Genomic DNA, 24,283 nt, shown 5'->3' with positions numbered 1-24,283 from the left:
ACCTCTGCATGAAAATCCGGTTTGCTGTCTCTCTGACAGCCTCTTGTTTTCATTATTAATTAGATAATAATCTATTTTAAATATTCAATCACAATCCAAATTCAGAGCTGTTTTAAGCTTAAATGTTGTGTCCATACTTGCTCAACTGTTCAGGGTTCGACCTCTGCAGGAAAATCTGGTTTGCTGTCACCCGACAGCCTCTTGTTTCTTATTATCTTGAAAGTTAATAAAATAAGTATGAACAAAAACTCCAAGAAAAAACAGAGATAGATAAACACTTTAAAAAACAAAATTTGATCAACAAGACAAGATCTACAAATTAGTCAAATTTTGATGAAATCTTTAGTAGACTATTTATGGGGTTGATTGCCCTTAAACTATGATTTTTTTTAACGATTTTTTGTGTTTTGGGCAAAAACTAAAGAAGAAAGAGAGAAACTGTAAACAGAAAAAAAGATCAGCAATACAAGATCAACAAAAAAGAGATTTTTGTTATGAATTCTATTCTTGTCTACAATGTTTGAGAGTGTTGAATGTTGAAAATGCACATTGACCTAGATGAGCGACACAGGCTGTTTAGAGTCTCTAGTTTGCTTTTTTTTTGCTGATACTGGGTCGAGAGAAATTGTAAAAGCAAAGATATTAAACAAAATAAGATCTGCAAATAAGCCAAGATGGCAAAATTTTCAATTGAATCCTAATAGGAGTTCCTGCCCATGAAGATGATTTTACCCATTTTTGCAGAAACCATAATTGGTAGAGAGAAACTATATATAGTAAAAAATGTTTAGCAAAATGAGATCTGCAGGTCAATGATTATGTTTAAAATGGTCAATTGATCCCTAACAGGATTTGTTTCCCTTGAAAGGGATTTTTGCTGAAATAATATTAATAGAGAGATACAGTAAATAGCAACAATGTTCAGCAAAATAGAATCTTCAGATAAGGCAACATACCCAAAATCATGAATTGACCCCTTATATATGTTATGGCCCTTGAAAGTTGGTTTTTACCCATTTTAAACTAAAGCAAAATTGACAAGAGAGAATTTAGGAACACTTGAAAAAAAACTAGAAATAAAAATGAAAACAAGGGATGAGCAAGAATCAATGAATAATAATTTAGATATGGGTGTTGAAAAGCTTGAAAAGTAAATTGCCAAAATTTATGAGCAAAAAGGCTAAGGGGCTCAAATCATATTACATGAGAAATGGGAAGAACATATTTTCTGGGGTTAGAAAAACAAGAAAGACGAGTTAAAAAATTGATTAATAAATTAAAAGGGGTAAGGTAAATGATGAAATCTTTACAGGTCAGAGTAATATTTTATTTATATTAAAGAGTATTGTGAAATTTTATACTCGACACAAAGCCCTGATAAAACATCAAGTGATGAACATATATTTTTGAGACAAAACTAGAAAAAAGAATTAGATGAAAATGATAAATCTGTCTGTGATAGGTAAATTACAGTAGAAGAATGTTCAAAGGCTATATTTAAAATGAAACGTAATAATTCTCCTCTTTGCCTCACTTAAAAATGTGCAAGCAGGGCCCTTGCTGACATGTCAGTTTTCTAGTTTTACAGAAGCTATAATAGAAAGAGAGAAACAGTGTAGTTGCACTATCTAGAGCATAGATAAATAGTTGACCATGTAGGGTTCTGGATAGTTTTATTTATGAAGCACATACCTGTCAACCTCTGAAACTGAAAATGCAGGTCATGACCTGCATTGAAGAAAATGCACATGAGAACATTAAACAAAAACACAGACCGGACGTGGCAGGGTATTTATCGATCCCTCATCCCTAACAACATCCCTAACAACAAAAAAGACACTAAGTCTGAGAGTACTCGCAGTTCACCTGTTGATGATGAAAAAAAGTGGCAATTGTATGTAGCAACCTGAACAACCCTTACTAACAATACAATATTGGAGTCAAAATGTCTGTGCGCCTATATAACTGCAATTGAGAACATTATTAGTTTAACATAAGTCGTTGCTTATTGCTAGCTATAGCTTATAGATATATATATTTATCCTCTAAGTAAGACTTAAGAAGATACCATTTTCATACTCAAATAGTTCATATCCGAACACAACAGTAATCGAACAAGGAACAGGCTAAAGATGTTCTGTTGACAACAGGGTGGTGAGGCTTAAATAGATTTTGTTTTGTATCCAATCGTTGATTTCTAGGTTTGTATTATGTGCCCTTACTTAAACTCTATGTCCTTTCTTTCATCTTAGATTTCATATAGAAATACAATGATAAATTTTTTTTTTTAATGTTGATGAGGTTTTTGTCTTGCCTTGATGGGGTCAAAAAGTGAGACATAGGTATAATGTTTCTGGCAGCAGCAGCAGCGGGGGCGTCAACAATGTATTAGTTTTTGGATTAGGTCTAGTTTATGGTGAACCACTAGTGATAGGTCAATGATATTTGGTATGCAGTTGTATTAGCATTGGCACTTCTCATTACCATGGACATTTTTTTGGCCCCACCCCCTCAGTCATGGTCTATTGACTTTGAAACTTTGCTTAGTTTACATGTATTAGTTTGTGATTAGGTCAGTATATGGGGAACCACTAGTGGTAGGTCAATGATATTTGGTATGCAGTTGTTTAAGCATTGGCATATCTCATTTCCATGGAGATTATTTGGCCCGCCTCCTCAGTCATGGTCTGTTGACTTTGAAACATTTGCTTTGTTTTCATGTATTAGCTTGTGATTAAGTCCTTTTAAGGGGAACTATTAGTGATAGGTCAATGATAATTGGTATGCAGTTGAATAAGCATTATATAAATTAGCACATCTCATTTCCATGGAGAATTTTGGTCCTTACCCCCTCAGTCATGGTCTATTGACTTTGAAACTTTTGCTTAGTTTACATGTATTAGTTTGTGATTAGGTCAGTTTAAGATGAACCATTAATGTTAAGTCAATGATATTTGGTATGCAAATGTATTGGCATTTGCAAGTTTTATTTCCATGGAGATTATATAACTCATTACGGTTCATTGACTTTGAAACTTTTACATAGTTTACAAGTTAATGTTTGTGTTTAGGTTTGTTTAAAGGGAACGACTTATGAAAAGTCAATGGTATTTGGTATGCAATTGTATTAGCATTGGCACATCTCATTTCCATGGAAATTGTTTAGCACTGTACCTTCAGTCATTTTTCATTGACTTTGAATATTTGCATAACTTACATATTGCTATTTTATTTTCAACATTTGCATTATCAAAATAACAAATAGGCGAGACATATCTCTGTGTTAACAAATTATAGGGTCTTGCACGATCCTTTTTTTTAAAGTAATCTTTATTTAGTAGTCTCTTCTATTTGAAAAAAATGTAAAGTTATAACTTAAAACTGTGAACATTATTAGATGTAAATATGCCACCTATGTTTTGCCAGCTATTCATTTGATAGATGATATGTAAATCATTTGAGCTATGATTTATCTTTACAGTTACTGAAATCTCTCCCTTGTTTGCAACACCAGTTAGATGCATTAATAGAATTTGATGTAAGTATATTTGAGATATAAGTTAGTTTTTGTCTTGCTGCCACATAGGGATGGGTATACAAGGGATGCTGTTTAGATTGTTATGCATCTGAACCAGAGCTCCAGATAAGAATTCACAAATTGGGGTTTTTACCCTCCATTTTTTTATGTAATTGGGTGATAAAGTTTTTTAATTGCATTATCAATTCCAATTCACCCCTCAAGCAAATATCAAATTGGGTTTTTCACCACCAAGCTCCTTAATGTATTGGGTTTTTTCATCAACACAATATTGAATATTTAGGCATGTTATAATCACATTATATCAACCCCAGATGTGTTTCCATCTTAAATGTGTTTCTTTCTTTGTAGAATATGTGCTAGCTGTTTTATTATATACCACGCAACGAGTTGCTGAGGGTATAATGTTTTTGACCCGTCCGTCTGTCAGTCCGTCAGTCCATCAGTCCGTCAGTCCGTCAGTCCTGTTTCTTGTCATCGCAACTCCTCTCAAACCACACAACAGAATTTCACGAAACCTTTTTAGATAATAAGGACATACTATGTAGTTGTGCATATCGACAGGAAATTGCGATTCAATTTTTTTTCTAGGAGTTACGCCCCTTTGAACTTATTTACTTTAATGTACTACTGCAACAGTTTGTCATCGCAACTCCTCTGATACCACACAACAGAATTTCATGAAACCTTTTTAGATAATAAGGACATACTATGTAGATGTGCATATCGACAGGAAATTACGGTTCAATTTTTTTTCTAGGAGTTACACCCCTTTGAACTTATTTGCTTCAATGTACTATGCAACAGTTTGTCATCACAACTCCTCTGATACCACACAACAGAATTTCATGAAACCTTTTTAGATAATAAGGTCATACTATGTAGATGTGCATATCGACAGGAAATTACGGTTCAATTTTTTTTCTAGGAGTTACGCCCCTTTGAACTTATTTACTTTAATGTACTACTGCAACAGTTTGTCATTGCAACTCCTCTGATACCACACAACAGAATTTCATGAAACCTTTTTAGATAATAAGGACATACTATGTAGATGTGCATATCGACAGGAAATTACGGTTCAATTTTTTTTCTAGGAGTTACACCCCTTTGAACTTATTTGCTTCAATGTACTACTGCAACAGTTTGTCATCACAACTCCTCTGAAACCACACAACAGAATTTCATGAAACTTTGTAGATAATAAGGTCATACTATGTAGATGTGCATATCGACAGGAAATTATGATTCAATATTTTTTCTAGGAGTTACGCCCCTTTGAACTTATTTGCTTCAATGTCTTCTGCAATAGTTTGTCATCACAACTCCTCTGAAACCACACAACATAATTTCATGAAACTTTGTAGATAATAAGGACATACTATGTAGATGTGCATATTGACAGGAAATTATGATTCAATTTTTTTTTCTTACACATATTTTATTTCTCCAATGACAATGTGAGGACGTGGGGTATGTGAGTGCGCTCACTAAGGTTCTTTAATTTGGTTTATTCACTGACCAGCAATTGTACATTTAATTTGTGTCCCGTTTTAAACATTCTGTCAGTTTTGTATTTTCTCAAAACTTATGTAAACTGCAGCTGGTGTCACTAGTTGGACAGGAACTAATTGCCTTTCTAGATCCCATATGATCACCCTACAGTTTAATTATAGTTGGGGTAGGTGTGGCTAAGTGTTTAGATTTTTGTGTAATATATGTGAAATTTAGGTGCTGTAAGAAAGTTTTGCCAGTCCTTTCACCTATTTGCCAGATCTACTTTTTAATAAAAATAAAAAGTAGTTTCCAGATTTAAGATATACCCCAAAACCTTGAGGTTAATAGGGTGGTTTATAATGACGGAGACCACATTCAACTTAAATTTACAAATAATTCTGCAACATCAAGTAAATAAATGACAATGTTATACTGCACTTGCCAATAAGACAACTACCTTAAGCATCTAGAACAATTAGACCAAAACAAAGAAAGTGTCAAGCTGCATTGACGTAAAAAACGGATATGTGTATTCACTCATCAACTAAAATAAAAAAAATAATATATAAACTGTTTTCGTTAAATTCAATTTACATAAATCTGGGTTAAGTTGTCCCTTATCAGAACTTTTGGTTTCCGATGCTTTCAAACTACATATCATGTCATAATTGATTTGGCCTTTCACTTTTTCCAACTGATTTCGTTTTTGACGGAACCCCGTCTTTATCCCTCTAGCAATGTTCTCGTTATGGTACGCAAACACGCCCGTGCGTTCAATGGCCGCTTCCTAAAATCACTAGCTGAGTCTTGTTATCATCATAACTTTCCCTCAGCTATCAAAAAGAAGCCGAAAACATGCTTCTATTCAATATTTTTACCGGACATTTACTTTCGTTTTAATTCATTGTATGTTATGATAAATCCCGAGCAATTCGAAAAAATATGACAGCATTTCACACGCTAATTGGATAAGCGCCGAGAAGATCGAAATGTTTTCATAAACACGTGTTCATTTTGAGCAACGGAAAATTACAACAAGGACCCATTACAGCTACTTGATGCAGGGCTCTATTTTTAGAACGAAGGGAAAATTCCAATTATAAATATTATAAAAATAGATTTACGCGACGACTGTAATCAAGTAAGGGTAAATAACGCAAACGATAGCGAATAAAAGCGTTAAGAACCCATGTTTTTGGCATATAATTGGGTTTTCCTTTGAATTAATTGGGTTATTAAACCCTGCAATGGGCAATTGCATTGGGTTTTTAATTATTTTTATTGCGTGATCATGCAAATACGCAGCTTATCTGGAGCTCTGCTGAACCAAAAAGTCTGGCTAAATACTGTTTTACCACTGTCCACCCATTCCTTCATCTTGCATAAGGAAATTAGTTTGACAGCTTACTTTGGATTTTATCAGACTTTCTGTAAAAGACAAGATTGAGAAGCTTTACATATTTAACCGGATTTCCAAAGGGAAATATCAGTTATTTATTTGGTGATGTATGGCGGGCCGCCGTTAGGGCGGCTGCCAAACAGTGTCTATGCAATAACTTGAAAACACTTTGAGGAAATCTTTTCAACTTTAGATATGTTGTTTCCTGTGACTAAATGAAGGCCAAGTTCGATTTTCATGATTTGAGCTTTTATCATTGTTGAGTTGTAGACTTGTAAATAGCGAAAAGTGATACTTAGAGAGCGTTGTCCATGCATTCACTTGAATTTGCTTTGACGAAATCTTTTCAAATTTAGATACCGGTTTGTTGTTCCCTGTGACTCAAAGAAGGTCAAGTTCAAAAATCACGATTTTAGCATTTATTGTTGATGAGTTATAGACCTTTAAGTAGTGTAAAGTGATACTTAGAACGTTGTCCATGCAATAACTTGAAAAAGCTTAGATGAAAATCTTGTGATACTTGGAGAAACAATACTGTTTGAAAGTGGGTTTCTGGATAGTTATGGTAGTGACCACCAGATTCTATAGTTATGCCCCCGCCGTAGTGGAGGGGGCATTAAGTTTTACCCTTGTCCGTTTGTACGTTCGTACGTCCGTCCATCCATACATCCCAAAATTGGTTTCCATTCTCTAACTTTAGTTTGCCTCAACCAAATGTTATGAATCTTATACACAATGCTTATTACCACAAAACTCAGATCAAGTTTGAATTTTGGTGGTGTCACTTTTACAGTTCTAGAGTTATGCCCCTCTACAAATGGAAAAAATCGGCTATTTCGTTTCCGTTCTCTAACTTAAGTTTACCACATAACTCAGGTCAAGTACAAATTTGGGTAGTATCACTTTTACTGTTCTTGAGTTATGTCCCTTTATAACGTTATATGCAAGCGGGGGCATCATCTGTGTCCCATGGACACATTCCCCATTTATTTCATATTAAATAACGTTGTAATCTCATAAACATATGTCTTTCATTATTGATTTCATGATTTCTGCCTACCCACTCCTGCTGAACAAATGTGTGTATACTTATATACTCTCTTAAATTCCAATATTATGTCACTTATGATAAATAAGAGGAAAAGATTGATTTTGGCCTTTCCATTTCTGAGCACTACAAAAATTCATTTATTTTTTAAACGCCCTTTAACGGAACGTATTATGGTATACTGTTGTCAGTCTGTCTGTCCGTCCGTCCGTCCATCCGTCCGTCCGTCCTTCCATTCATCTGTCCTCAACATGTCGGACAATAACTCAAAAATGCTTTAACCAATTTGCATGAAACTTTAATGAATTGTTTATATCTATTGACGTGAACTCCCTTTTGATTTTTTTTATAAATTTTGGATTGTATGTTTCAGAGTTATGGGGTTTTATTCATTAAAAAAGGGGGATTTTTTAGTTTTCGGACAATAACTCAAAAATGCTTTTAGCAGTTTTCATGAAACTTTGGTGACTGGTTGATATCGATTAAAATAACCTCCCTTTAGTTTTTTTATAAATTTCTGATATGACATTGAGGAGTTATGGAAATTTATTCTTTGGAAAATGCGACAGGCGTATCATAAGCATATGGCGCAGCTCTTTATTTTACTTGATCCTGTTTTGGGTGCAATCAACAGTTTTTGGAAAGTTTGCTTTAGCTTGCTATATAGCAATATACTTTCCTAAGGTATCGGCCTCAAACCGGAAGTTGGACAGACTATCTTACTATGTCTACTCCTAAATAATATAGTACTAGTGTTTGAATACTAATTCTAGGAAGATGCTTTTGAAATTTTGAGTTACTTCTATTTTGATTAGCTTACAGCTTGAATTAAAATGTACTGAATGTTCATCGATAATTCAAATATATTCAACTTCATTTTGAAAATGGCTATCACAAACACTACTTCGCTGATCTGCGCTGCACGGAAAATAAAATCAATACACATCTACACGAGACAGCAGTTTCTACGTTTTGTTTTTATCGGAATTCCCCAGACATGCGTGAGATCCATATATGTGTGCCTCCAAACGGGAGTACAATAATCCCAGTTTCAGGGGTTTCCTCCTGTCCTCCAGTTGAAGAGAAAATAAATACTGTGTTTAAAATATTTCATGAATGCACATTTTTCGACGCTTTTTAGCTCACCTGGCCCGAAGGGCCAAGTGAGCTTTTCTCATCACTTGGCGTCCGTCGTCCGGCGTCCGTCGTCGTCCGTCATCGTCGTCGTCGTTAACTTTTTACATTTTGAACTTCTTCTAGAGAACCACTGAATGAAATGAAACCAAACATGGCATGAATGTTCCTTATGAGGTGCTGACCAAGTGTTGTTACTTTAAAGCCGATCCATCATCCAAGATGGCCGCCTTCGGGGGACTTAGTTTAACATATGACCCTATGGGGAAATGCATACAAATGTCTTCTTTTAGAGAACCACTGAATGGAATGAAACCAAACATGGCATGAATGTTCCTTATGAGGTGCTGACCAAGTGTTGTTACTTTGAAGCCGATCCATCATCCAAGATGGCTGCCAGCGGGGGACTTAGTTTAACATAGGACCCTATGGGAAATACATACAAATGTCTTCTTTTAGAGAACCACTGAATGGAATGAAACCAAACATGGCCTGAATGTTCCTTATGAGGTGCTGACCAAGTGTTGTTTCTTTGAAGCCGATCCATCATCCAAGATGGCCAACAGCGGGGGACTTAGTTTAACATAGGACCCTATGGGAAATACATACAAATGTCTTCTTTTAGAGAACCACTGAATGGAATGAAACCAAATATTGCATGAATGCGCCTTATGAGGTTCTGACCAAGTGTTGTTACTTTGAAGCCAATCCATCATCCAAGATGGCCGCCAGCGGGGGACTAAGTTTAACATAGGACCCTATGGGAAATACATACAAATGTCTTCTTTTAGAGAACCACTGAATGGAATGAAACCAAATATGGCATGAATGCTCCTTATGAGGTGGTGACCAAGTGTTGTTACTTTGAAGCCGATCCATCATCCAAGATGGCCGCCAGCGGGGGACTTAGTTTAACATAGGACCCTATGGGAAATACATACGAATGTCTTCTTTTAAAGAACCACTGAATGGAATGAAACCAAACATGGCATGAATGTTCCTTATGAAGTGCTGACCAAGTGTTGTTACTTTGAAGCCGATCCATCATCCAAGATGGCCACCAGCTGGGGACAGTGTTTAACAAAGGACCCTATGGACAATACATACAAATGTCTTCTTTTAGAGAACCACTGAATGGATTGAAACCAAACATCGCATGAATGTTCCTTATGAGGTGCTGACTAAGTGTTGTTACTTTGAAGCTGATCCTTCATCCACGATGGCTGCCAGCGGGGGGACTTAGTTTAACATAAGATCCTATTGGAAATACATACAAATGCTTCTTCTAGAGGTGCACTGAATGGAATGAAACCAAACATGGCATAAATGTTTCTTATGAGGTGCTGATGAAGTGTTGCGACTTTGTTGCTGATTTACTGTACAAGATGGCCACCAGGATTTTTTATTAAATTACAGGGCCAATATTAAACCAAATTTGGCCCCACTCATTATTAGGGTATCTGTTATGATTTTAATCTATTTTAACATTATTTCCAAAACCAAAGTAGAATTAGGTGTGCGACACAGGCTCTAGAGAGCCTCTAGTTTTGGATACTTATTGTTTTTGCTCAGTTCTTATTATTTTTCTTCTTGGGGTCTATTTAGGGGTATTTTGAGGGGCTTACAGAAGGGAGGGTTTTACTATAGAACCCTATGGGATTTATTTTTTTTTAATTTTCAAATGACTATAACTTGAAAACAGTAAGTGATAGACACACGTGGTCTTCAGTAATGATCACAGGACAATAAAACAAATCAAATAAAATATAGGTTGAGTCCCTGGGATCACCCCACCCCCTTCTGTTCGGGAACTTGTAAACGGTCGAGATCCCCACCCCTAAACGATATATAAACATGTATGGGACAATAATACAAATTAAATGAAATATAGTGGGAGTCCTTCTGGGTCACCCCCACCCCCTCCGGTTTGAGAACTTGTAAATGGTGGAGATCCCCACCCCAAAACCATATATATTCTTGTGTGGGACAATAAAACAAATCAAATGAAATATAGGGAAGTCCCTGGGGGACTCCCCACCCCCTCCTGTTTAAGAACTTGTTGACGGTCGAGATCCCCACCCCTAAACCATATATATTCTTGTATGGGACTATAAAACAAATCAAATGAACTATAGGGGAAGTCCACGGGGGTCACCCCCTCCCCCCTTCTTTTCGAAAACTTGTAAATGGTCGAGATCCCCACCCCCAAACCATATATATTCTTGTAGGGGACAATAAAATAAATCAAATGAAATAAAAGGCGAGTCCCCTGGGGTCACTCCCACCCCCTTCCTGTTTGAGAACATGTAAACGGTCAAGATCCCCACCCCTAAACCATTTATATTCCTGTTCATTATATCAAGAAGATTTGAATGACATACAGGGTTAATCCCTGGGCGTCACTTATGCATATCACTTTACTTTACCATATCAATTTGTACTGGACTTTGCCCAATGTCAGGCGACCATGGGAATGACTAATTATGGGAGCTTTGTTTAGGAGACTTTGTAACAGCATCCTGTTACAATTATTTCTTGTATTAAGTAATTATTTTTTAAAGTCGGAAAAAAACGTTAACCAAACAATCTACACATCTACCGTTGCAAACTTTCCACAGGTGCTATCCAGCACTTTGAATTTCTATGATGTCATATTTTGAGGGACCATACATAAGTGACCCTTAGTGGTATTAATAATAAAGATACTTGTATAAAACTAGATATCACTGGAATCAGAATTTTCTCTAGTTTATAATGAAATAAAAATAAAGTGTAATTTTAACATAACAAAAAAATTCTATCCAGAGAAAATGAAAAAAAAAAAGTCCAATCTGAACATAAAAAATCCTGAAATCAGGCCATGTGCATACCCATGTAGGCATGATACAGGCACATTTCAGATAATCAAAGCTGTATGTATTTCATAGATATTCCGGGTCTTTTAAAAAATTCTGCTTTGGAAAGAACTACAGTAGCTACAAATAAGTTTTCAATTTTCACTACCAAAAAAAACAGGAAGTTTACGGTGTTGTCTCCCCTTAAAACATGTATTCCAATGTTATAACAGGAGACCTTAACATCATTCGTGACCGAGAGTTGAAATCATTTCTCAGTACAGGACATAAATATCCTAAATATTGTCCCCCGTCAATTATCAATTGGAATGAGTGTCATAACATCATCCACGACTCACTCCGTACTTACTACTCGAAATGGATAAAACGAGAAAAAGCTGACAAGAAATCATTAGATTCTTTTTTTAATTCGGTAATGAAAATAGTTAAAATACGTATTCAACATTTTAAAGATCATTTTGCTTCTTACAACAACCATATATAACAGCCCAATTTCCCGTATCAAACATAAGCTAAAAGAACTCGCCAAGGAATATATTTTTGTCCCGGCTGATAAGGCTGGTAACAATATCATTATTGTTTGACGTAAATTTTACATTGATTTTCTACAAAAGGAAATCACGAAATCACCAACATTCCAACTGACTCCATTTTCGGAAAATGACATCAAACATAAACTTTTAGCTACCTCTTTACAAGCAGAACCAAATACAATGAAAGTTCCAACTATGTACTGGCTTCCGAAGCTGCACAAAACTCCTTACAAATATAGATTTATTTCGTCTTCAAGCCATTGTTCCACTACTAAACTATCTATTCTACTTACTAGTACACTTGGTACAATCAAAAACCTGGTAATAAATTGTTCAAATAAGGCCTTTGAAAATAGTGGAATTAATTACTTTTGGAGTGTCAAAAATTCGTTGGAAGTACTTGATAAATTGCATGCTTATATTGGCGATTTCAAATCTGTTCAAAGTTTTGATTTTTCTACCGTATATACCACTTTGCCTCATAATCTTATTAACAAAAAAATCACACACCTTACTAAATGGGCATTTAAAAAGTCGGAATACGAATATATATGTTCAAACTCTTTTAGGTCATTTTTTAGTAACAACAAACAAAAGAACTATGTCAATTGGACCTGCTATAACTGCCCTTGAATTTTTACTAGATAACATTTTTGTTCGCTATGGAGATTCTGTAAATCGTCAGGTTATCGGAATTCCCATGGGGACTAACTGTGCACCACTTATTGCTGTCCTGTTTCTGTATTGTTATGAGTTACAATTTGTGACTAAAATCAGCAAAGACCCATCATAACAACATCTGATTCAAAAATTTTATAACACTTTTAGATATTTAGATGATATATTGGCTCTCAATAATGACGACTTCAGTATGTACACTAAACAGATTTATCCTGCCGAACTGACTTTAAAATAAAGCTAATACTAACAATGAACACTGCCCTTTCCTGGATCTTGATATCTTTATCTTTAACGGGAAGCTTAATACCAAAATTTATGATAAAAGAGATGATTTTTCATTTCCTATTGTTAATTATCCATTTTTAGATGGTGACGTTCCCTTGTCACCATCTTATGGTGTTTATATATCTCAACTTGTTTGATTCGCTCGTGTATGTAACAACGTATTTGATTTCAACTAAAGAAATCTCAGTATTACTGAAAAATTATTACACCAGGGTTTTCGATATCACAAACTAGTCAAAACATTTACTAAATTTTATCATCGGTACAAGGACATCATTCGTAAATATAAATCAACATTCTGACATCTTATACGTTCAGGTATATCACATCCAATATTTTATGGTAATATTCTTTACAAAGCACAAAAATGTCGGCATTCACCTCAAAAGCTAACCAAACCTTTAAACAGACTTATTCGGAAAGGATATAGTTATGATACTGTTGTCAAGTCATTAAGGATTGCATATTTTGGTATTAATATTGATTCACTGATAGGGTCTTTGCATCGGAAATAAACACATTTATTCTAAAACCAGTTGTTTGCATGGTACGGGTTATGTTCTTCTCATATATTTTATGATGGTATGATACTAAACCCCTAACGGGAGGGATTGTACTTGATTTTCATATGATGAAGACATAATCTTTCAATCAGTTTAATTTAGGTCTGGAGCTGGCATGTCAGTAACTGCTAGTAGTCCTTTGTTCATTTATGTATCATTGTCATTTTGCTTAGTTTCTTTTGTTACCTTTTCTGACATCAGACTAAGACTTCTTTTAAACTGAGTTTTACTGTGCGTATTGCTATGTGTTTCTTTGTTCTACATTGGCTAGAGGTATAGGGGAGGGTTGAGATCTTACAAAACATGTTTCACCCGCCACATTTTTGCGCCTGTCCCAAGTCAGGAGCCTCTGGCCTTTGTTAGTCTTGTATGTTTTTTAATTTTAGTTCATTTATATGTTTTGGAGTTTAGTATGACGTCCATTTTCACTGAACTAGTACACAATTTTATTTAGGGGCCAGCTGAGGACATCCTTCAGGTGTGGGATTTTCTCGCTGCGTTGAAGACCCATTGGTGGCCTTCGGCTGTTGTCTGCTCTTTGGTCGGGTTGTTGTCTCTTTGACATATTCCCCATTTCCGTTCTCAATTTCATTAATCTAATTTTAATTTTTTATACCCCCGCCGTAGCGATGGGGGCATTAAGTTTTGCCCTTGTCTGTCTGTACATACCTACGTACGTACATTGTATGTACGTCCGTACGTCCCAAAATTGGTTTCCGTTCTCTAACTTGAGATTGCCCCAACCAAATGTTATGAAACTTATACACAATGCTTATTACCACAAAACACAGATCAAGTTTGAATTTTGGTGGCATCACTTTAAATGTTCTAGAGTTATGCCCCTTTATAAATGGAAAAATTGCAAAATTTTTAGTTTCCGTTCTCTAACTTAAGTTTGCCTCAATCAAATATTATGAAACTTATACACAATGCTTAAAACCACAAAACACAGATCAAGTTTGAATTTTGGTGGCGTCACTTTAACTGTTCTGGAGTTATGTCCCTTTATAAATGGAAAAATTGCAAAATTTTTATTTTCTTCTAGATATCAAGTAATTTTTAAAATTGGAGTTATCTTCCTTTGTCCATGATTACAGTTGAATTAACTTCAATCAATGCTTTATACAATGCAATGTTTAATTTTTTACTTCCACTGATAAAACACAGATCAAGTTGAATTTGGGTAGTGTCACTTTAACCATTATTGAGTTATGCCCCTTTATTAATCAAAAGATTGCAAAATTTTTAGTTCCCATTCTGTAACTTAAGTTTGCCCCAACCAAATATTATGAAACCTATACACAATATTCATTACCACAAAACTAAAATCAAGTACAAATTTTTCGTTTCCGTTTTCTAATTTTAGTTTGCCTCATCCAAATGTTATGAAACTTATACACAATGCTTATTACTACATAATACAGATTAAGTACGAAATTTGGTGGCAACACTTTTACCATTCTTGAGTTATGTCCTTTAATAAATATAAAAATTGCTGAATTTTTCGTTTCTGTTCTCTAACTTTAGTTTGTCTGAACCAAATGTTATAAAACTTATACACAACCGTTCTAGAGTTATGCGTGTTTACAAATAGAAAAATTGCTGAATTTTTAGTTTCTGTTCTCTTCTTAAGTTAGCCTCAACCAAATGTTATGAGACTTGCACACAATGCTTATTTCCACAAAACTCAGATCAAGTTCAAATTTGGGTAGGGTCACTTTTACCGTTCTTTAGTTATGTTCCTTTATAACTATATGATATGCAAGCGAGGGCATCATCTGTGTCAACATGTGGACACTATCCACATTTATTTTTTTAAACTATGAAATAAGCATAAATAAAGTTAATTTAAACATATTTTGTTCCTAGAATGATCTAAGTTGTAAATTGAAATTGTGTATTTCTTAGGAATCACACTTGTAGCCTTTTGACTATAAAAAGTACCAAATGTATAAGTTAATGAATAAAAATGTATGTTACCCTGATCAGTAGTAAAGGCCAAAGTAGAAAAAATCTACAGTTTGTATGTGGAACTTTTGGTTCCAAATATATGAAAGAACGAATAAAAATATCATGACGTCGCACAAAGATGAAAAAACTTCAAAATTTGGACAGAGTCTAGTTTTCTTATATCTGGTTGCTATGTACAAATCTGTAATATTTGCATTAAATATACCAAACTGATGCTTTGAAATAAATGTATGCATGCCATATTTTTCAGAATTGTTTTACTCCATACACTAACAAATTTCTGTGCTAGAACCTCACTATATTATATGTTTGTCGCTTTAAGGGTGCAATCAACAGTTTTTATACGTCCGTTTACAAAACGTATTATGGTATACCGTTGTCCGTCTTTCTGTCTGTCGGTCTGTCCATCTGTCGACAACATGTCGGACAATGTTGATAGAACCCTTTGCAAATATCATTTTCATGCAGGAAAATGCGGTTTTTTGTCAATCTGACAGCTTCTTGTTTTATGTGAAATTATGCATGCAGGGTGTATGGTTTGTGTGACGTATTTATGCATTTTTCAAGCTGAAACTTTTATGGTGTTTTTTTTTTGGATTGTTTGTACGTATATTAAGTGTGCCCAAGTTCAGAATTTTTGTTTTGAATTTTCCCAAATGACAGTCAAAAAGGACTATTTTTATGTCAATTTTTTGTTGTCATCAATTGTCTGTTAATTTTACAAAAATCTTACCCGAAACAACCTGGCCAGTCAGAAAATAGCTTGACCAACATAATACTTATCTAGATTAAAAACATCTGTCCCACTATTCCTTCTACGAACCAACATTGCCTCTTATAATGGCTAAAAATACAACAAAGGGGTAAAATAGAAGTAACCATTAAGAAATCTTTTCTGGTTGTTGTTAACGCTACATTTGTGAATTGAAGCACACAAATGCATCTTTACCAGTGGTAAATTGATTATTGTGGATTTCTTTTATTTCGTGGATACCAATTTTCTTGGATTGAGGAAAACTTATATTTTTTTTTATGATATTTGATTTCGTGGATTTGCCAAAATCTGTATACAAGCCTTTGGTAAATGTGTTTTTCGTTGAACATTTAAATTTGTGGTTTAACTATACCCACCAAATCCTCAAAAATTGGTATCCCACCAATAATTAATGAATCCACAGTATATGATTAAAGATGTGGTTTTCACAAATATACTCTGCTTAATTGAATAAATATCGGGTATTTGTCCTTTAAATGATGGCAGTTATGATCAGTGCATTTCAGTTACTTCCAATTTAACTGTAACATAGTCATGACTACTGCCATTGTCACAACACTTCCTGCAAACCACAAAACCCGCATGTTTTATAATGCAATGTTTTATATCATACTTTTCCTAATCCTGAATACACCAAGCTTCTTTGCGAAACAGGTACCAATAAAATTTACAAGTAATTTACAAGTGTTGTTGTCTTTAATGTTGATTATTTCTTTATCTTTTGAAAGACAACTGTGAATACATATCCACTCTTTATTACCCTACTGCACAATCACCACTTCAGGTGTTGGTTCACATCATAGAAATACAATTTAATTCAGTACTAGCATCAGCAAGGATCTATCTATGCCACAGGACCGTTGTGCTATACAACCACATTCCATGAACCAAAACACAGACCAATTCAAGATTTCCAATCCTTTCAGGAAAATTACAAGATTCCACTCAATTTATTATTGAAGAAAAGAAGTAGAGAAATTGAAATGGAAGGAACCTTAAGGAAAAACACATAAGGAGTCCTCTATTATAGGAAATTAAGATAAAAACACATAAGTACACATAGTTAAAATTATTTGCAATACCAGACAATCCATTTAGAGAAAAGAGGAAGGAACAAGAAACAGAAAGAACCACAGGAACCACATAACATATTTGTGAAATAAACTTGCACATCCTATATTTTACAGACATGTTGTTTACCGAGCCCAGAAATTTATATACGATCCGGGTAAACTTATCAATCCTTTAAATAGACTTATTCTAAAAGGTTACCAATTCAACACTGTAATTAAATCTTTGAATATTGTTTTTATTGGTATAAATATTGATTTTGTTATCAGTATATTAAAATCATACAAATATTTTTGTCAAGCCTGCGACTTCTGTCACAGAAAGCACTACATAGGGATAGCTTAATATTTCAGAAGGTAGAAGAACTGGATGCTTCATACTTTGTATATAGATGCCTTATGATATGAAGTTTTCGTCTGTCATATGTCCATTGTCCTTGACCTTATTTTCATGGTTCAGTGACTACTTGAAAAAAAAGTTAAGATTTTTTGTAATGTTAATTTCTCTCTTATTATGAGTAATAGGATAACTATATTTGGTATGTGCATACCTTGCAAGGTCCTCATGCCTCATGTCAGACAGTTTTGAGTTGACCTCGACCTTATTTCATTGATCAGTGAACAAGGTTAAGTTTTCGTGGTCAAGTCCATATCTCAGATACTATAAGCAATAAATCTACTATATTTGGTGTATGTGATGATTGTAAGGTGAACATGTCCAACTTGCAGGTGTCATCTGACCTTGACCTCATTTTTATGGTTCAGTTGTAATAGTTTAGTTTTGGTGTTTTGGTCTGTTTTTATTCGCCCGTTTACGGCACATATTATGGTATACCGTTGTCCGTCTGTCCGTCCCTCCGTCGTCAACATGTCGGACATTAAAGGGAAACTTCGCAAAAAAATGAAAAATTCATATTCTGTTCATTATGTATAAAAAAGCACAAATTCATAGATATTAAAGTTTTATTCTGCAAGTTAAGAGATCACCATCGATTTAAAATTTAGAGTAACAATTCTCCGCATGCGGCCATTTTGACATCCTCCCCGAATATTGACCATGATATATCTATAAACCACAAAGGACCAAAACAAGCAGTAACCTAACGTAGCTGTAATTGAGTTTCGATATCTTGTCAAGCGTACGGTTGTTTTATCCGACAAGGAAAGCATAAACAGTTTACCGGGTCACAAAAAAGATTATGATAGACATGGTTGTGCAACCTTTCCTAACTAACTTGATACGGAAAATGTAATTTTATATATATTATTTTTTAAATAACTAGTACTAATAGTATGGTCTGTCGTTTTGAAACTGTTTTGTTTACGAAGTATTTAAAACAAGAAATTGAAATTAGTTAAAAAGTCAAAGTTATAAATAAGTGTTCCTTGTAAAATTGTTTTTGAAAATCTAGTTTGTTCATAATTGTTTTATGTAATAAACTTTTTAAAATAAATTCGGACCTTCCCTTATCTGATCACCAGAATGGCTAAAGGGATTGTTCCCAGAGGTATTGTGAGGTGACACGTACAGGTATTCAAGCGATTTCCTGTCGGCTTTAAAACTGTTATTACACAATTACATAAAACAAGTTCGTGCATCACTTCTTTTCTGGGGGTATTGATCATTGTACACGGCCGATAACATGTAACTTCCATTTTGAATCTATCAGGTGTAATATACAACTTTGTATAGCGTATCCGATAGTGACATACTAGTCATTGCTAAACTCATACGCTTGTTTATAAATAACATTTTTGGTGTAAAGAATGATATTTATGAAAATTTAAATAATTAAAAAAAAATAAAATTTGATGAAATAAAAATCTATTTACACATTTTCCAAGGGTAAATTGGGGGAATTATAGTTATCTCGTACCATTGTAAACTCGTACCAATGTCAACTCGTACCACTAAACAAAAACTCGTACCAATGCAAACTCGTACCACTGCTAACTCGTACCACGGTTAATTCATACCATTGTAAACTCGTACCAACTTATTTAAATGCATTCAAATGGTGTTTAATGATGAATATATACTTTAATTTCACTCAATACCTCTTAAGTCTGTAAAATGTATATAATTTGAAATTACAATAACCAATTTGTAGCTAATTTTCCTTGTCTAATTGGACAGAGAAAACAGTGGCAGATTGGCTTTGTTGTCTCCCTTGAATAGACTCTTTTTTAAACTTTTACTGACAACTATTTGATTTAATTTTTAATCATTCCAAATCAGTAACATTGAATAGATTTGGGTATTTTTCTATTGTTTCTAAAAGGAATTTTATTTAATGAAAGAATTTATTGATTGTGTTTTAAAGGTTTAAAATTGTTTATGACCAACAGTTAGAAAGTATGAAATTTATTTTTATACAATATTCAGCACATTTCAGCAGACTATGACCATGCTTATATGATTATACAAGTTGATTAGTTAAAGATAAAAAAAATCAAGTTGATTAGTTAATAATCAACCAATAATCACACAATCAAAGGAATTTAATATATTTATTAGCATGGTAATTAAGAAATTACATTCGTATTTTTGTCTAAGTTTTCATTAAAATCTGGTATAAATTTCAAAGATATTTTAATTTTTTGTATAAAGCTTAAAAAAAAAATAATCATAAAACATTTGTATTTTTGTCTAAGTTTTCATTAAAATCTAGTATAAAATTCAAGTAATTCAACTTTTTTAATTAGTTTACCAAAAAAAAAAATCATAAAACATTCGTATTTTTGAATATATTTTTAATGGTACGAGTTTGCAGTGGTACGAGTTCTGATTGGTACGACTTCCCAGTGGTACAAGTTTACGTTGGTACGAGTTAACTTTTTTGGTACGAGTTTACGTGGTACGAGTTTACAATGGTACGAGTTAACTTGCTTCCAATTGGGGAAAATGTAAGTATATACTCGTTGTCAATAATTATGGACATTTTGAAACATACAAATATTGATTTAACAAAATGTGCAGCACTTATCGATCATTGGTTTATACGCCTAGATGGAAGGTTTAATACGGAACTATGGATAGTCGCAATATAGAACTAATATCATACAAGTATATTGAATATACGAGAGAAACATCCAGAACCAATCTGATTTAAATACAGGTCGATATCTAACTTGCATTGGTTCATCGAAGCTATAGACATAGTAAAATGACAGATTTATATTTCAATAAGATTATTTCGAACAGTTTAAGAAATTCGTCATCATCACATTTTCCTGGTCCGACATGCATGTTATATATATATGCCACTGGACGTGCACTAATGATCCCCAAAAGCCTATTTGAAGAAATAAAGAAACTTCACTCCGGATAGACTGATGATAGTTGTATTAACGTCTGGTCAGCTAGAGGGTTGATTTATTTATTTAGTTAGCTTGTAGGGGATTTAACCACTCTTAATATTGCACTTATGCATTAGATATTAAATGACAGTACCGGTAATATAAGAGAAAATATAAATACGAAAAGTTGCATATCTGATAGAAAAGGACTCACCATGAACTATAGGATTGTACGTACGATTGTCATTCTAAATCGCATAACGGACAGTCATTTAAATGCATGCATGTACGCTGTGATAAAAAGGGGTGTCGCAGTTGCAAAGTATTCATCATAAATCTATTTCAAGTTTATTATTTCCTGTTATTTTTATAAGTTAACGCAGAGACATGTATACACTAGATCTCTATTTAACGACAAGCAACTATATAAATATCTGAATTTGATGTGACTTACCGTTCATCCCTTTCTTTTTTCTCATTTTATTTTTATTTTTGCAGGAATATACACATTGTAAGATATACTGTTCCTCGATTTGGGGGGGCGGGGCATTTCCGGGTATAACAGAGCTACTTGTATATTACCTGAATGTGGTTAGGTGACGTCCCATGAGGTCTTACGTATACATGTTCATATTTATAATGGTTTCTGATTGGACGACAAAACTATATTTTTGTAACTGATAATTTTCTCTGCACATTTAAATATTCAAGGTTACCGATGATAATTTAAAATAGTACTGTTTTGATTTATACGCTCGTTTTCGTGGGCCATTTATAATATTTATATAATTATTTTATTAAAAGTGATTCAGAATTTCGATGTTACAACAAAATACTCACCTATTTATTTAAAAACTGAGCAAATGCAAAATGTTAAAAAAATATATATATAACGACGATTAAGGTATTTTGCCACCATATTCCTCCCTTAATAATTAAAAAAAATCTGTCTCATACCTGCAACGGTGAACCCTTGAGGACAAACACCACTCTAGTGAAGATCAAAGGATTAAAATTACATAATGCTAATCTTTTAATTACCGTGAATTTAACCACGCCTTTACCAGGTGGTGTCAGCATAATACACATGCATTGTATTTACACAGTACTAGACTGAAGCAAGGATTTGTATAGTAAGACAAATCCTCGACTGAAGTAATAGGGGAGAATACAAACGTGAATTTCTATTATACTATCAGTTATATATGTTGTTCAAAATATCCGTTGAAAAAAAAATCATAAAAAAATTCTATTGTATGATTTGCTTTTATTACTATAATCATATCAGAAATCCTTAAAATATAAATCGTAAATTTTAATTTAAAAAAATGCACGGCTGATCACTTTTCTTTCTGAATTGTTAGTTGGTTAATAGATACACCAAAAGTCGTTGATGCGCTTTAAATCGCGTTATTAGATGATTAACGAACAAGACTTTAAATGAGATTAATCCACTCCCGGCATGCAAAAAGACTTAAACTACGTCACATAAGTCAGGAAGTTTGAATAAATAGAATTAATAATTCCCAATTTTCTTCTTTATTAGTTTTCATATCCAGATAAAACTTGGTGAATATGTTTTTAATGGTATTATGAACATAATAAGATGATAAGTAAAAAATCGCGAATTTTCCCTTTAACTCAAAAATGCTTTAACCAATTTGCATAAAACTTTGGTGAATTGTTTATATCTATTGACGTGAGCTACCTTTCGTTTTTTTGTAAATTTTAGATTTTATGTTTCCGAGTTATGGGGTTTTATTCATTAAAAAAAGGGGGATTTTCCAGTTTTCGGAACAATAACTCTAGAATGCTTTCACCAACTTGCAAGAAATTTTGGTTAATTGTTTATATCTATTGACATGAGCTCCCTTTTGATTTTTATAAATTTTAGATTTTACGTTTCCAAGTTACGGGGTTTTATTCATAAAAAAAAGAGGGATTTTCCAGTTTTCGGACAATAACTCAAAAATGCTTTCAGCAGTTCTCATGAAACTTTGATGAATTGTTGATATCTATTGATGTAAGCTCCCTTTAGAATTTTATAAATTTTAGATTTTACATTTCCGAGTTATGGGGTTTTATTCATTAAAGAAGGGGGGATTTTCCAGTTTTTAGACAATAACTCAAATGCTTTCACCATTCTTATGAAACTTTGGTGAATTGTTTATATCTATTGATGTAAGCTTCCTTTAGAATTTTATTTGTTTATAGTCTGACAACAAATTTACTAAGTATTGCGCAACAGCATAGTGTATTGCACAACAGCAAGAAATCTTTAATTGAATATAAATTCAATTCATATAACCAATTTCAAGTTCTTTGACTACATTTATTCAGAAACCTATAATATGTCAAATATTTAATTACAATCCAAATTCAGACCTGTATCAAGCTTGAATATTGTGTCCATTTTTGCCCCAACTGTTCAGGGTTGGACCTCTGCGGGCGTATCCAGCTGAGCGAAGCAGTTTTTTATAGTTTGTTCTTATGTTGTGCTGTTTCACCACTGTCCTAGGTTTGGGGAGGGTTGAGCACTCACAAACATGTTTAACCCCGCCACATTCTTTATGTGCCTGTCCCAAGTCAGGAGCCTCTAGTTCAGTGGTTGTCTTTGGTTCATGTCTGTCATATTTTTTTTTTGTTAATATTTTTGTTATAAATTAGGCCGTTAGTTTTCTCAATTGAATTGTGTCATATTTTTCATGTTGGGGCCTTTTATAACCGACTATACCGTATGGGTTTTTCTCATAGTTAAAGGTCATACGGTTGCCTATAATTGCTCACACCACTTTATTTGGACTTTGGTGGATAGTTGTCTCATTGGCAATCATACCTCATCTCCTTATTTTTGGAAAGTTTGCTATAGCTTGCTATAGCAATATACTTTCCTAAGGCATGAGCCTCAAACCGGAAGTAGCCAGACTAACTTACTATAGGATGTGTGTTGTACTCCTAGATAATGTAGTACTAGTGTTTAAATACTATTTTTAGGAAGATGCTTTTGAAATTTTGAGTTACTACTTTTTTGATAAGCTTACAGCTTAAATAAAAATGGACTGAATGTTCACCGACAATTAAAATGAATTCAACTTCATTTTGAAAATGGGTCACAAACACTACTTCGCGGATCTGCCGTGCGTGGAAGAAAAAATCAAAACAAATCAAAACGAGACAGCAGTTTCCATGTTTAATCCATAGAATATTTAGAGGGTCTGATATTTATTGAAAGGTGAGTGTTTTTTTTTATAACATTTATGCATGAAATTAAAGTATTTCTTTTTGTTTATGATATTGTAATCTTTTAAATTTTTAAGTTTGTAAATGCTTTTAGGTTTGACCTCTATAAATTATGCATACTTTGAACTGTCAGCCATTTTGTATGTTTATGATACCTGTATGCTTTCCAACGGGTTTCCCCAGACATGCGCACTGAGATCCAATCTCCATGTGTGTGCAATCCAACTGGATTAAATAAACATGCAAACCGTTTCTTTTGAGTTAGTTATGAGACAAACATTAAGAAATGTTATTGTTGTGCTGTGTCATACTGTGTGCATATTCATTATTTATGAACAACACACTTGAGAATAACAGTTTGTCCCATCGTTATCTATGTGTTTTAAATGTACAG

General features: G+C 33.7%; 1 protein-coding gene and 1 long non-coding RNA gene across 4 annotated transcripts in view; one reads left to right on the top strand and one right to left on the bottom strand.

Moving 5' to 3' along the window:
• The window catches only part of LOC127724673 (phosphatidylinositol-binding clathrin assembly protein LAP-like), a 488,025-nt gene that overhangs the window by 160,911 nt on the left and 302,831 nt on the right, over positions 1 to 24,283 (top strand). Inside the window, exon 6 of the mRNA XM_052231711.1 lies at positions 3,482 to 3,538. Within this exon, the coding sequence (XP_052087671.1) occupies positions 3,482 to 3,538 (57 nt within the window). The remainder of the gene's footprint in view (positions 1 to 3,481; positions 3,539 to 24,283) is intronic.
• Positions 1 to 24,283, bottom strand: part of LOC127724764 (uncharacterized) — a 567,962-nt gene that overhangs the window by 336,108 nt on the left and 207,571 nt on the right. The window lies entirely within an intron of this gene.

The sequence above is a fragment of the Mytilus californianus genome, unplaced genomic scaffold (genome assembly GCF_021869535.1).
Source record: "Mytilus californianus isolate M0D057914Y unplaced genomic scaffold, xbMytCali1.0.p SCAF_14, whole genome shotgun sequence".
Lineage (NCBI taxonomy): Eukaryota > Metazoa > Mollusca > Bivalvia > Mytilida > Mytilidae > Mytilus > Mytilus californianus.
Note: the sequence above shows the minus strand (reverse complement) of the source record. Positions and strands in the feature narration are given on the sequence as shown.